Source organism: Cynocephalus volans, chromosome 4, assembly GCF_027409185.1.
Source record: "Cynocephalus volans isolate mCynVol1 chromosome 4, mCynVol1.pri, whole genome shotgun sequence".
NCBI lineage: Eukaryota > Metazoa > Chordata > Mammalia > Dermoptera > Cynocephalidae > Cynocephalus > Cynocephalus volans.
This window is the reverse complement of record NC_084463.1, coordinates 156,265,830-156,280,655: the sequence shown is the minus strand read 5'-3', so window position 1 is coordinate 156,280,655 and position 14,826 is coordinate 156,265,830. Positions and strand designations below refer to the sequence as shown.

At 51.8% G+C, this 14,826-nt stretch overlaps 1 protein-coding gene across 1 annotated transcript; it reads right to left on the bottom strand.

Annotated features, from left to right (window-relative positions):
- Positions 1–942: 942 nt before the first annotated feature.
- Positions 943–13,744, bottom strand: ZP1 (zona pellucida glycoprotein 1). Its single transcript, XM_063095153.1, has 13 exons — positions 13,721–13,744; positions 9,708–9,906; positions 8,514–8,635; positions 7,882–8,239; positions 7,624–7,764; positions 6,972–7,159; positions 6,801–6,898; positions 5,143–5,270; positions 4,869–5,058; positions 4,637–4,781; positions 1,601–1,682; positions 1,365–1,484; positions 943–1,094 (listed from the first exon to the last, which is right to left on the bottom strand). Exons 1-13 carry the CDS (start codon positions 13,742–13,744, stop codon positions 943–945), a joined length of 1,947 nt encoding a protein of 648 aa, XP_062951223.1.
- Between the last annotated feature and the right edge of the window lie 1,082 nt (positions 13,745–14,826).

The window sequence follows — 14,826 nt, the reverse complement described above, 5'->3', positions numbered from 1 at the left end:
ACTAGTCCTGGAGGCCAAGGGAGCGGGAGGGAGGCTAGCAGTCAGAGATGCAGCCCAGCACCCTTCAGTGGGAGGCTGCGCAGCTCAGAGTAGAGGCTGGAGAGCTCCTTCAACTCAGGCTTAGTGCTTTCATCCTGGGAACTCCAGGTGCCCCTTATCCATGATGGCAGCCATGCAGGTGCTTTGTGGATGCCAGAACTACTGTGTCTATGGGAAGATGACAAACCTTCAGGAGCAACTCCTTCCTGCTAGGTTCCTGATTTCCAGCTATTGCTGTTCTTTGACTCTTTTTACCCTCCTATACCTTTTCTTGTGTGGTTCTTTCTGCCTGGAATGTCACCTTTCCTTGCTGAGAGGCAAAGTCTCCCACATTCAGCCTTGGGAGATGTTGGCCTCTACCAAGGTATGGCATATATTAAGTATTTGTGACAGAAGCCACAGTTCTGAAAGGACAGAGCTGACCCTAAGGAACAAGTTCTCAGACAAAAAATTCTAGTTGTCAACTTCTGCACACATGCTATGGATAGACTGTCCCCCCTAAATTCATTGAAGCTTAAATTGTGCCCCCAAAGTTCCAGGTATTGGAAACTTGGTCTCTACTGTGACAGTGTTGAGAGAGTGGGAAATCCTATTGTGATGGTTGAAAGATGAAGAGGCGATTAGTTGCAGGGCCATGCCATAGTGAATGGGTTAATAATGGTGGTTAGGAGTGTGGTTCTGAGGGCTTTAAAAGGAAAGCATGTGAGAGTTTCTCTCTGCTCCACCATTCTCACCATGTGAGACCCTGAGTCACCAAAGCCACTGAAGGAAGGCCTTACCATCGTGTTCCTAGCCTCTGAAACTAAGCAATAAATTTTAACAAATTACCCAGTTCCAGATATTTTGTTATAAGCAACAGAAATAAACGAATACACCTGCTTTCAGTGGATGTGAAATAATGGTTTATTGAGGCTGTTCACCGTTGCCTTCCCAGAGCTTCTGGACCCAGCCCTGGCTCAGGCCCATAGAGACACCAACTCCTAGGACCAGGACAACAGCCAGCAGCAAAAGGACCACCCAGAGGGGAAGTCTTGGGTTAGAGTTCCTGCTGGAGCCTGCTAGAGAGAAGGGATTTGAAGGATCACAAGGCTGGGAGAACCCCTCCACTCTCTTCCACATCAGACCTTTCTAATCATACTGTGCAGAGCAGAAGCTGCCTTTCTGCAGACAGGGTGGACTGTGTCTATCTTTGCCTAGTTCCCCACTGAAGTTACACCATCTCCTGCCTTCACTCTGGCTGCAGCTTCCCCATTTTGTCAACATTCTTGGGGGTGGAGGGGGTGGAGAGGGCAAGGCCTGAGGAGCCCACCTACAAGCCCTCATACCTGGGGAACCTGGCATGGGCTCTTGCTGATAAGAATCCTTAAAGCCCACTGGCCCTGGAGAGCTCACAATGTCCTGGTGCCTGACAGTGTCGTTGTGGTGACCTGAGGATCGTCGCCATCCTGCCCAGGGGAAGAGTGATATCTTGGGCTGGTCTCCAGCCCCTTGTGGTACAGAAGCCAGGCATAGGGCTGAGGATGTATGAAAGAACAAACATCACCCCTCACCCCAGACTCACTTGCAGTCCCAGAGCCACACGTTATGGAGCAAGTCTCCAGCCCTGAGGGGTGGCAGGCAGAGGCGCTGCAGAAGAAGTAAACCTGGCGAAGGAAGAACATCAAGGCATGGGCTGACTAGGTCCTACTGGGTGGCAGGCACTGAGGCAGGGATGTGGGCTCCAGGAGCAGGGTCAAGACCACGCTGCTGCCGGCCAGGTGGGCAGGGAGAGATGTGGGCATGTTGACCAAGTCTGCGACTGCTGCCCCACGCAGACAGGGTACAGAACTGTAAGTGTTGCTTCCCAGTTTGGAATCTGTGCCTTCCTCCCAAGGGTCAAAGCCTGCAGGCAGGAGCTGTGCACTTGGAAGAGCCCAGCCCGCAGCTTGCTCCCCCAGCTGCCTCTGGCTGCAGAGCTCCCTGGGAAGCCTCAATCCTCCGTTCCACTCACCCCGAGAGAGGGAATTCCCAGGAAGTGGGGTTTGATCAGGCAGCAGGAGGACACATTTGCTGCTTTTTTTTTTTGTCAAAGGTGAAGACAGACTTTTTTTTAGATTTGTTTTTGGAAAACACACACTGAGACTTCCAATCAAGATAGCAAAATAGACGGTCCCCAGCATCACCTTCTCCCACAATCAACCAATTTGCAACTACTAAAAGTAACAACTGCCAAGCTTGGGCCACTAGAGCTCAGGGGAAGAGGAGAAGAGACCTATGGAGTTCATGAAGGCAGGAGAAGCCACGACGAGAGAAAGAAAGGACCGTTCTGACAATTTCAAGCCCTAGCCACTTTGAGGCTGGCCCTGGTGAGCACACAGAGCAAGAACTGGCAAAAGCCACAGCTCTGCCCTTCCTATGAAGTTGCTTGGAGGTGAGAGGGGAGAAGAGAGCCTAGGTGGCTTCCACTAACAGGGTTCCTGTGGACCCACATAGGAGCAAGGGGCCACAGACAACAGAAAAAAGGAGCTACTCAGAGGCTGGTGAGTCATCGCATTGGACCAGCGCATGGCTCATCCCGTGGGAAGTGTTTGGATTGTGGGCAGTAGGGGAGACGGGCCCACTGGGGGAACGTTGGGGGACAGCTGATCTGCCCCCCATTCAGCACAGGACCACTCAGTGGAGACTGGTCAGGAATGCAGAACTGCAGGGGAGGAGTATGCTGAAAAGACTCAGGCCCAGAGTTTCCACACAACCCAGGTGCACCAGATCCCACAAGACTGGGAAGTGCTTACAAGGTCAATAATTAAAATCTGAGCTGCACAAAAAGCCTTTCCCAGAGAATCAGCAGCAAAGCAGTAATTTAGCTCAACCACAGGGCTCAAATGCTGCCATTTTAGAAGTAACCAAAGGACAAGTTACTTTCAGTGTAGATTTTAAGTGGTGAACAGTGAACAATCCAACACACAACTGAAAGAAAAAACAAAAAACCCACAGACCAGAGACAAAGTTCTGATATTAACCAGTAAAGGTCTAACACCAAAGAACAGCTATAAAATCTAGAAGGATTGGAAGCCCCCTGGGCTCCTAAGCTGGGGTAGGGGGAGGACCAAGGGCCTCAGCCCTGGCCCCCTGACACCTGCATCCAGCCCAGAGATGACCACCGAACCACCACCAGAAGCGCCCCAGGCTCCTGAGCTGGGCGGTGGGGGGAGGCCCCCCGAGGGCCTCAGTCACGTCCTCCCCAAACCGCATCCAGTCCAGCTATGCCTGAGGCGCCACTGGAAGCCCCCTGGGCTCCCCTGCTGGAATGAGGGGGGTGCGATGGGCCTCGACCTTCCTTCCTCCTGTCACCCTATCCACCTCCCTGCTGCCTTCTCCCTCCCCCCAACTGCTCCACATCTTAGAATGTAAAATTTTAAAATTTACTTTTTAATTGTGTATATTGGGATACAATGTGATATTTTTATCTGTGTATACATTTTAGAAAGCTAATTAACATATTCATATCATATTCATCACATCACCAACTTTTTTTGCAGTGAGAATGTTAAAAGTCTATTTTCTTAGCATTTTTAGTTATATGATACACCATTACTAACTGGTCACCATGCAGTGCAATAGATCACTAAAGCTTACTCTTCTAGTTGAACTGAAACTTTGTACTCTCTGATGAATATCTCCCCTGTCACCATCCCTCCCTCATACCAGCCTGGAAGCAATCTAAGTGTCTATCAGGATGAGTGGATAAGGAAAATGTGGCATGCACACACGGTTGAACACTATACAGCCTTAAAATGGAAGTTTATCATTTGGAACATGGATGGACCTGCAGGACATTATACTAAGTAAAATCTGCCACCGTCTTTCTTGACCCTCAGAGACCAGTGACTGGAGGCAGAAGGACAGTTTACCACTGTTTCTAGAAACACAAAGCCAGGGGCAACTCTCTAAAGGAGGAGAAGCAGGTGGAGCTGACCTGACCCTGCACCCAGTAGGCCCCACCAACGGGTGCCCCTCATCCAGCAGATCAGATCTCTTGGCTCAGGAAGCAGTGCGCAGCCAAGATGAGAATAAAGCCACCCTACTTGGTACTTACCAGTGAAGTCAGTCTATATCTGATGCGATGACAGGCAGCGATTTAAAAATACAGAGATCTGTGTATGAGATCTGTATCGTTCAATAGGACAAGAGTTTTATGCAACAGTGTCGCCGATGCTGCTATTTGTACATTATGTAGAAAACCTCAACATACCCTAAGTTTTTCCACTTTTACCTTCTGCAGGAGTGGCTAAGTTATAAAAAATGCAAAGCAGGGTCACGTTGAACACATTATCATTTCTGGAATCAGAAGCGAGGCTACCCTAGAACACCATGACCAGTCTTCACATTTAGGGTTGATCGCAGCCATGGTTGGCATTTTTCTTCCTTGAGTTGTTTAAGGGTCGCCTCTGGACCGACCTGAGCCAAGACCTTGCGCTCTCCAGGCAGTTGGTAAAAATCAAGCCCCATCCCGAGCCCTTTGTCTGCATTAACTCATGGGGTGCTGGAGGGATTTGGTGACTAGCTTATCCCCACTTAACAGGTGGGGCTGGGCATGAGGAACACAGGTGTTTCTTACCTGTCCCCTGAGGGCTTTCTGGGAGCCAGAGTCCAGGAGGGCGAAGGTAGCAACTGTGAAACGCTGGTGGTGAGATGGGAAGGTCAGCGCTGCCCTGTCCAAGGCTACCATTTGGGTTCTGTAGCTGTCGCCCTTGAAAGGACACCTGGGAAGGAGAGAAGTCAGGGAGGCCTCCAAGGGGAGGTGAGGCAGGTGGGGAGGCAGCCCTGGGGGCAGTGCAGTCACCACTCACCCATCTGACAGGATGGGCCACTGGGGATGCTGTAAGGGGTTGGCGCTGGGAGTGGCCCAGCACTGGTGCAGCACCAGGACCAGACTGGGGTCTGTCCTTTGCAGAATCCGAACCTCCACATGGACTGGTTCTCGGAGCAGCCTCATGATGGGATAGTCCCCCTCCCTGTAGTAGGAGCTGAAAGTCTTGTCTGTAGGGAGAGGTGCTCGTGAGCCTAGAGCAGGCTGTGCCTCAGGGAAATGGGAGCAGGAAGAGAAAGGAGGGGACACCGTACCCTTGGCGATCCGCAGCTCAAGCCGCAGGGGGCCAGTCTGGGTCACAGGAGCAGGTACTGGGGGTGGGAAGATGGACGCCTGGATGGGCAGGAAGTCACTGGCATTGAAGACACAGCGGACATGAAGCCTGAAGTCCAAGGGCAAGAGGGTAGGGGAGAAGATAGCGAATCAGGGCATCCTGTTTACTTAAATGTGGATGCATAAGGGGACCATGCAACAGGATGGATGTTACCCAAGCAGTCACCAGGTGACACACATCACTGCCAAGGGGGCTGAGGAGGCTCACCCCTGCCTGTCTCATCTTCCTGGGATAACTCAAGCCCAGGTCCTGCTCTAGATGTGGGGGTACGGCAGGATCGAGATGATGGGGCCCGTGGGGGGCTGCCACCTCATTGGCCCTGCCCTGTTCTGGCATTTGAAGCCCTCGGAGCCTGAGAGTCTAGCCTGATGGGCAGACCTGGGTTTGAATGTCCTTAGTGTTTATAGGCTCTAGGACCATGAGCAAGTCGTTTACCTAAGGCTTAGTTTCCTCATTTGTAAAATGGTGATGACCACCTCCCTCTGAGGGATCTTGCAAGGATTGAGGTCATGAGATAATGCACCTGTGTTTTCATTGTCCTTGCACACGTAGTTGGTCTGCTACTGTGTCTAGTGTCTCCCCTGCTAGCCTAGTGCCATGGTGGCCGCTCATGCATACTCGGCGTGGGCCCTGCCTGGCATGAACTAGGTGCTAAATGGCGTAAGTGATTCCACCCTGTCCTGAAGGCCTTTCTACCTTTACTGCCTTTCGTCTGAGAAGCCCTCCTGCTTAGTCCTGATAAACTACAGCTGTTTCCCCTTCTGTCCACCCCCTTTGGGAACCCCTTGCCACCCTGTGTCACTCACTCCCATAGTTCTTAAATCCAAGCGTCTAAAGCATGACATAGACTTGTCCCCCACCTCCCAACATACAGGTACTTAGTTTTTTAAAGCAAAAGACACCTGAACCCTGCTCTCCCAGCCCTCATGGTGGGTAGGATGGGGAGAAGGAGACACCTGGGCATCCACGTGGCACCAAGCACAGAACTTCTACAACCCCTAGTTTTGTATTAGCTCTATCCGACAGGGTCAACGGGTTGAGGTGAGACCTTGACCCTGGCCACACAGTAACAGTGGAGGCTCAAGCTAGGTATGACAAGGACGGATTCCCTGGAGTCCCCCCCACTGGCATCCTGGGCACCTGGATGGTTTTGTCACCCGAAGTCTGGGAGGCCCCTTTCAGTGAGGGGTTCCCTGAGGTGTCTTCTGCCTCAGTGGCTTCCTAATGTCCGAGGTCAGGAGGGACAGCAGCCTCAACCTCTTCCTACCTAGGGCTGGAAGGGGACACTTTCAGCTGCTCTGAGACGAGTTCTTGGAGAGAGAGGGGCAGGGCTCTGGAAGACTCCACTCTCAGGAACTGCTATTGACTCCTATCTGAGCCCCATGTGCCAGGCATGGACAGACCCCACTTAACACTCACATCAGTCCTGGCCTCCCAGGCGTCCCCACTGCCTGGTAGGGGAGGATGGGAAGAGGTAAGCAGCTCCTGTGCCTGGTAGTAGCACAGCCTGGACTTGAACCCAGACGGCTCCTGCTCTAAGCTCTCCTGTGCTCCCTCACACCCAAGCCCACAGCTCACCGGAAGGTGCTGTCCCGCGTGATGGAACCGCGTGGCCCCATTTGAACATCAACGTCAGACGTCAGCTGGTTCTCATATATGAGCTGGTTGCCAACTGCCTGTGGGAGGAGACAGCTGGGTGAGGCCCTCCGGGGGTGGTACTCAGCACCAGCCCATGGTCCCCACTCCCACCTGGACTGTGGTGCCACAGTGGGTGACAGGGAGGTAGAAGACCACGAAAGCATCTGTCTCCTGCATTGGGGAGCAGCTGGTGGGGGCGTAGGCCAGGTGGACATTGGCCAGAGTGATCTTGTGCGCCAAGGCTGTTTCTTGGGACACAACCAGGATGAAGTAGCCGTTTCTGAAGCACTGGACAGTAGCTGGGACAAATGAGGATCAAAGAGAAAGTTCAGGGCCTGGGGTTTAGTGTCCATCCGGCACAGAGACAAGGGGATAGGCTGGGTGACAATCTGTTTTCAGTATCAGCCAGGGAGACAGGAGACCTGGGCTCTCTCTTGCTTTCTGCTTAGGCCAGTGTTGGCTTGAGAAAACCCTTTACAAACTCAGGTTTTTTCTGTGGAACAAAAGGGTCAAACTATCTGCTAAAAATAGGGTCATCCAAACCAGGACGTTTTAGGTCTAAAGGTAAGGATATGCGGACAATTGTTATAAGGCAACTGGGACGTGGTCACCCCATGTAAAGTGTCTTCTGCAATCCATTCTGGGAGTCAGGCTCTCCTAGGAACAGGAGGTGAAGCAGAGTTTCAGCCAGATAGAGGCGGCAATTCTGCTGCTGCTTCAGGATCCAGGGAACCAGGACCAGGCTCAGTATGGGAGGTTGTACCTGTGTTGCCATAGTAACAGGGGACCTCTTTGGTGTCGTCATAGCAGCAGCCAGCCTGCTGACAGGCTTCCTTTGAACTTCTCACTCTGCAGGGGATATGCCCAGAGGCCACGTGGCACTGGTCCTGGGTCAGATGGGTCCCTAGGGCTGGTGACAGAGTGGTGAAGGAAATGGCTTCTTAGAGCCCAGTAAAGGGCTGTCAGGCCACCCTATGCTCTGCTCCAGAAGGCCCCAGACACAGAGAGAAGCCCTACATACCTATGTAGTCTGGCTTGTCCACTTCCAGGGGTTCCAAGGTGCCCCACTGGGGTTGAGCCAGGGTGGGAGGGGTAGGTCCAGGTCCGAGGGATGTTGACACAGGGGCTGGATGGCTGGAGCTGTGCTGTGGGGACAGGGGGCTGGGAAGGCCAGAGCCCGGGGAGGTGTGGCTAGAGGTGGGGTGGAAGGGCAGTGTGTGAGGACTGGGAAGTGAGGACGTGGTGAGAGGCGCCAGGTGAGAGTCCAGAGCCCAGGTGTGCTCAGGCTTGGGACAGATCAGAGCGGCCTCTTGCGCTACATCCACATGACCATCGGGCAGCACAGCTTCTATGGACACCCTCAGGTGGGAGCGCCCATCCTGCAGGTGAGAGAGAGGGCCATAGCAGCTAGGTGAGGCCACCCAGAGTCCCAGGCAGAAGAGGGTCTGCGAGAGCCGAGTGGGGTGTCAGGCAGGGAGCTGGATTTGCAGTGGGTCCCAGGAAATGCTCGTGCCTGGAACTCAGTCTCCCTCAGCCACCAGCCCACTGACTGATTTGGGGCTTTGATTCGTCCCTGGTCCATAGGGGCCTCTGTAGCCTGACACCATGTTAGGACAAGCTCACCCCTGGACCCAGAGCAGTAAGCGATCCTACCTTCTCCAGCACATGGCAGCCTTTGTAGTCAGCCGAGAAGACCACGGGCTCCTGGGGCTTGGAGGTGACCCAGTGATAGCAGATGGAGCAGTTGTTCACCTCAAACTGGTTCCCAAATTCATCTGGGGTCGGGGGAGGGGAGAGAGGGAGCAAGAAGAGGGGTCAGGGATGCTGAAGGGTGAAGTGGGAGGCAGCTGGGGACTGCTGAGAAGACTCCTCACCCAGACTCTGCACATGCCTGATGTGTGGTCTTGGGTAAGCCCCTTCCCCTCTTTGGTCTGTTTCCACATCTAGGGGATGGGTGTCTTAGGATCTTACTAGCTAGGGTTCTCTGTTGGTGGTACACAGCAGAGACAGGCATGAAGATGCGGGGGGAAAAGGATAAATAGGGTCTCAGGCTCTGGGCTGAGTATTTTACATCATTTCTTTTAAGCTGAGTTAGCCACACTCTGTGGACGAGGCAGCTGAGAGTCGGAGAATGAGTGAGGTTTCTCAGGTGCACACAACGAGTGCCCAGAGAAGGATCTGAACTCCAGGTTTTGTAGAAAGAACTGAGCCTCTTTGCCAGGTTAACTGGCTGTTGCAGTCACTTGCGGATGCCTGCTAAGTGTTCACCCACCTTGTTTACCCAGAACAGCCAGTGCACCCCCTGGATGTGGATGTAGGCACACCCCCTACACTCCTGTTCAGTGCCCATAGCAAGGTTGGGGTCATTTTTTTGCATCCGTAGGTGAGGAAAAAGAGGTTCAGAGATCAGGTCAGTTCCCCAAGATCGCACAACTTAGAAGCTGCTGATTCAAAGCCCAATTTCAAACCTACACCCTTTTCTCCACACCAGGCCACAGCCATTGGGCCCTGCCACTCAGAGAGTGCTTTGCGGACCAGCAGGCTCAGCATCACCTGGGTGTGGTTACAAATGCAGAGCCTGGGCCCTGCCCCAGCCCTACAGAATCAGAACCTACACCTCAACAAGATGGCCTGGTGGGTCCTGTGCACATTGACCGGGTGACGGGGAGACTGAGGTTGGCCACTCTTTTTCCTCCCCGTTTTGTGGCGAGGGGTGGGGGTGGCCACCCCCAGGCTGGAGGGAGGCCTCCACTCTTCTTGTTCCTGTTCCAGGTGAAGGGCCCCAGTCCCTCCTTGCTGCAGCCCGTGGCCTGGGGAGGTGGGGACTGGGCTTCTGCCGGCACTCACCCACCACCTTGAAGCGGATGGTCCGGCCCGGCCTGGGGGTCACCAGCAGCTGCATGCCTTCCATCCCACAGTCATAGCTGTGCTGGAGGCCTGGGCGGCCAGGCTCAGGGTGTGGCTGCTGACCCAGCCCCAGGCTGGCTACCAGCAGTAGCAGGGCCACACAGTGACCCCAGGCCATGACTGAGACTCCGGCCACCAGCTACAGCACAGATACCCACAGTAGCTCCTACTCCCTCGCCTCCAGGGCGGAGCCCAGGCCTTATATGGGAGAGGGGGGCAAGTGGGAGCCTCTAAGGGCAAAGGGGGCCCACCTGAGGGAGCACCCACCTGGCCACCAGGGGCTGTGGTGAAACTCTTGCCCCTAAGGTAGGGGAAGGCACCCTCCTACCCTGGGTCTCTGAAAGGCTTCTCAGAAAGCTGCCCTTGACCCCTCGCCCTGGCTTTCTGCCTCATGTGTGGGGGGTGATGCCTGCTCAGCAGAAGTGATTTTGACTGTGGAGGAGGGAAGGAGGGGAGGGGAGCAGGGAGGGGGCTGTCTAGGAAAGGTGAGGCTGCAGGTGGGCTGTGGGACGAGCTCCAGAGCTGGGAGGTGGCCTGCAGGTTGGCTCCCTTCCAAGCCTGTCCCTATCCCCTCCCTGCCCAGCCAGGCTCTATCTTGCTGCCTCAGAACCACTGGGAGCTGCAGGCCTGGTTAGTTTACTCTTCACTCCTCACTGGTGAGCAAGACCAGGAGACAGGGCCCCTGCCCTACCAGCCTGCAGCGGGACGGGGCCACAGGGGAGGAAACAGACTAGCTGCACCTCCCAGGCTTCTCCTGAGGATTAAGCCAGTTAATGAGATGATGGCTATTACTAACAAAAAGTAGGAGATCAGACAACTAAATGTAAAGTGGTGTCCTGGATGGGATTGTGGAACAGAAAGAGGACATGAGGTAAAAGCTAAGGAAATGGACTTTAGTTAATAATGTATCCACGTTGGTTCATGCATTGTCATAAATGTCATGTACTAATGTAAGATGATAATTATAGGGGTGTAGAGAGAGTGAAGGAAAATGGTCAGGACCCCTCGGATGTTCAGCATTTGATGTAAATATGCACGTGCGCCCAGGTGTTCCTTGGTATTGTCTAATGTAAATGCGCATGTGCACACAGGTGTCCTGGGTTATGGACTTGAGTATAAAGGATGAGCAGCTCTTATCCACAGGACCCCCCCACGTCTGGGATGCCCCCTAGGGGGGCCCACCGGGAGGCCACTACTATTACTGGAGGCTGTTGCTCCCAGGGCCCCCGGGTCTCTCTGGGAGGCCACCGCCACTGCTGTAGCTGCTGCTGAGGACTGAGCTCGTGTCATCTGCCAAAGGCTCCAGGGATTTTTCCCAACTACCTAGAGCGTTGACTTGGTATGTGAGGGGCCTGGTGACCCAGCCGGGTTTGGAGAGTATGTGGGCCCTCACCCCTAGCCTGGACAATACAAATGAAAAACTTAGTGTAACTAAAATAATGTAACATTTTGGCTTTAATTATGAATTGCCTCTCCATACAATTGGCGTAGCTATTGCTATAACCTGACAATTGGCTACATCGGCAGGATTCTGACAATGGCCCTAATCATACAAAGGGAAACTGGGTGTGGGGTATATGGGACCTTTCTGTACTATCGTCTCTGTTTTTCTGCAAATTTTGAACAGTTATAAGAAAGTTTATTAAAAAGAATGCCCCACAGTCAGCAGTGTCTACTACCTGCCAGGCAGTCCTAAGGCCTCGCTCGTGTTTGCTCCTTACAGCACCCGACTGTCCTCTGAGGGAGGTCCTGTCACCATCCCCATCACATGCGTGGCACTAATTCCTGCAAGTGATTAGCCCAGGGCCCTGAGCTCAGCAAATGTTGGGAATTGTGCGTTATTATTATACACAGCAGCTGGGACAGCATGTGGCTTGCTAAAGTTCTAGTGTTCCAGTGCAGAGGAGGGTGACTACAGTTAACAAGAAGATATTGTATATTCCAAAATAACAAGAAGAGAGGAATTTGAATATTCTCACCACAAAGAAATGATAAATGTCTGAGGTGATGGATATGCCAATTATCCTAATTTGATTATTACACATTGTGTACATTTATTGAAACATCGCACTGTACCCCATGAATATGTACAATTATTATGTGTCAATTAAAATAATTTTTTTAAAAAAGTCCGGTTCCAATCCAGCCCCTACTGCCTTCTGGTGGGAATGATAGTGCTCGTGGAGGAGGAGACTGAAGGAGACAGATAACGGGTGTGCCGAATTATTCGGGGTGATGACTGTGCCTAGAGCTCAGCTGGGGAAATCTTGGTGGGTCGCTCTGGTAGCAGAGTGGGGAGAGGCACCCAACCCAGTGGTGGGGATCTTGGAAGCGTTTCTGGAGGAAAGGGGTCCTGAGCGGAGGCGGAGGAGCCGGGGGGCCCAGGGGATGGTCTGGTGGGATACTGTATTGAGGCAGAGGGGATTTGGGGAAAGCAGAGGGGGAGGGGGCAGGGAGGAAGGTGCAGGTTCTGGAACTTCCAGCTGGCTGGAGTTGCTGGAGAAGGAAGAGCTGGGTGGAGAGGGCAGGAGATTGGGGGGCCGTGGGGGGTCAGGGAGGAGCAGCCAGTGAGGTGGACTATTCCTGAGGGATGACGTGGAGGTTTTAAGCTTTTTATTTGAAACAATTTCAGGCTTTCAGAGAACAATTTCCATACATCCTTCTCCCAGATTTCTTGGTTGTTAACTGTCTACATTTGCTCTAGCTCTTTCTATGTGCACGTGCGCACACACACGTGTCATTTTCTTCAGTACTTACATATCCATCTTTTTTAGTCTGTTTTTTGTTGCTGTAACAGAAATACCTGAGACTGGGTAATTTATAAAGAAGAGAGGTTTATTTGGCTTATGATTCTGGGACAGCTGCATCTGGCATGGGCCTCAGGCTGCTTCTACTCATGGCGGAAAGTGGCAGGCAGCTGGCAGGTACAAGCAGATCACACGACGAGAGGAAGCAAGAGAGAGAGAGAAGGTGCCAGGGTCTTTTTAAACAAGCAGCTCTCGTGGGAACTAATAGAGCAGAACTCACTCAGGACCCCCACCCCCAGGGAGAGCATTCATCCATTCATGAGGGATCCGCCCCCATGACTCAATCAGTTTCCAACACTGCCACATTGGAGGTCAAATTTCCACATGAGTTTTGGAGGGGACAACACATCCAAACTTTATCACCATCTGAGAGTTGGTTGAAGACACAACTGATTCTCCTTTACCCCTAATTACTTCAGTATTTCTTGGAAAACAAGTAACCACAGTAAAATGATCAAAATCAGGAAATCAACTTTGGTATAAACACAACTGTCTAAGATACAAACTTTATTCAACATTCACCGATTGTCCTAATAATGACTTTTATAGCAAAGGAGAAAAGTGTTTTCCTAGTCCGGGATCCAGGGCAGGATCAGGAGTATAAGTGGGTGTCTCTTCAGCCTCCTCCGATCTAGGACAGTCCCTCTGCTTTCCTTTGCCTTTCACAGTCATGACATTTTTGGGGAGCTCAGGCCAGTCACTTTTTAGAATGGCCTCAGTTTGAGTGTGTCTGGCGTCTCCTCCTGATCAGATTCTGGTTATACGTTTCTGGCAGTGTACGAGGGGTCTTCAGAATTTTCATGGAAAGATTTGAATTATTTTTTGGTTCTATTTTTCCATGAACATTTCTGTCTTTTTTTTGGTGGCTAGCTGGTCTGGGGATCTGAACCCCTGATCTTGGTGTTATAAGATTTTTCCAAGAACATTTTGAAATACCCTCAATTAGTTTGCTTGGGCTGCCATAACAAAATACCACTGACTGGGTGGCTTAAACAACAGAAATTTGTTTTCTCACAGTTCTGGAGGCTGGGAGTCCAAGATCAAGGTGCTGGCAGGTTTGGTTGCTTCGGGGGTGTCCCTCCCTGGCTTGCAGCTGGCTGCCCTCTTGCTGTGTCCTCTCATGGTCTTCCCTGTGTGCTCGCTCACCCCAGTGTCTCTTTGTGTGCCCATGTCTCCTTTTCTTATAAGGACACCAGTCAGATTGGATCAGGGCCCATCCTAATGGCCCCATTTTAACTTATGCTCCTCTTTAAAGGCCTTACCTCCAAATACAGTCACATTCTGAGGGACTGGGGATTAGGGCTTCAACATATGAATTTTGGAGGGACATGATTCAACCCATATCAGGCAGGAATACCCCAGAAGCGACATTGTGTCCTCAGTGCACTGTGTCAGGAGGTACACTGTGCTGGTTTGTTCTATTACTGTGGGTGGAACTTTGATCCCTTGGTTAACGTAGTGTCTGTCCACTTTCTCCACTTTGTGACATATGAGTATGTTATGGGGAGATGCTGTGAGACTATGTAACTGTCCCAGTCCTTGTCATTCACCCACTAGTGTGTGGCTGCCAAGTGGTGGATCTCTAACAGGAACTTGCTTTTTATTTTAAGAGAGAGCTTTCCTTGACAGGGTTTAGGTGGCAGAGACAGCAACAGCTGGAGGAGGTGACAGGGCTGGATTTCGTCTAGTGTTCACTACTCATGAGCAGAGGGACACTGGGAAGTCACTTACCTGCTTTTTTCCTGTATGTGGAACATAGGAATGAGAACGATTTTGGTGGGGACGGAATTAGATAACACACTGATTATGGACCCGTGGGGAGACCGTGTCTCCCAAAGCCCCGGAAATGGGCTGGGAAAGAGAAGGGGAGCGTCCTCGGCCAAGGGCAGAGGATGCCTCTGAGAAAATGGAGCCAACTGTCCTAGAGAGAGAGAGAATCTGGAGACCTCAGTTATGACTTTATACTCTTTTAAAATTTAATTTTACATTTTTTAGGGATTTTGTCCACTTTTTAACTGAAATATAATTATTGTACATATTGATGGGGTACATGTGATAATTTGATGCACATATACAATAAGTAATGATCAAATCAGGGTAATTAGGATATTTATCACCTCATACATTTGTCATTTCTTTGTGTCAGGAACATTCCAAATCTTCTCTTCTGGCTATTATTTATTTTTTTTAAAGATGACCGGTAAGGGGATCTTAACCCTTGACTTGGTGTTGTCAGCACCACGGTCTCCCAA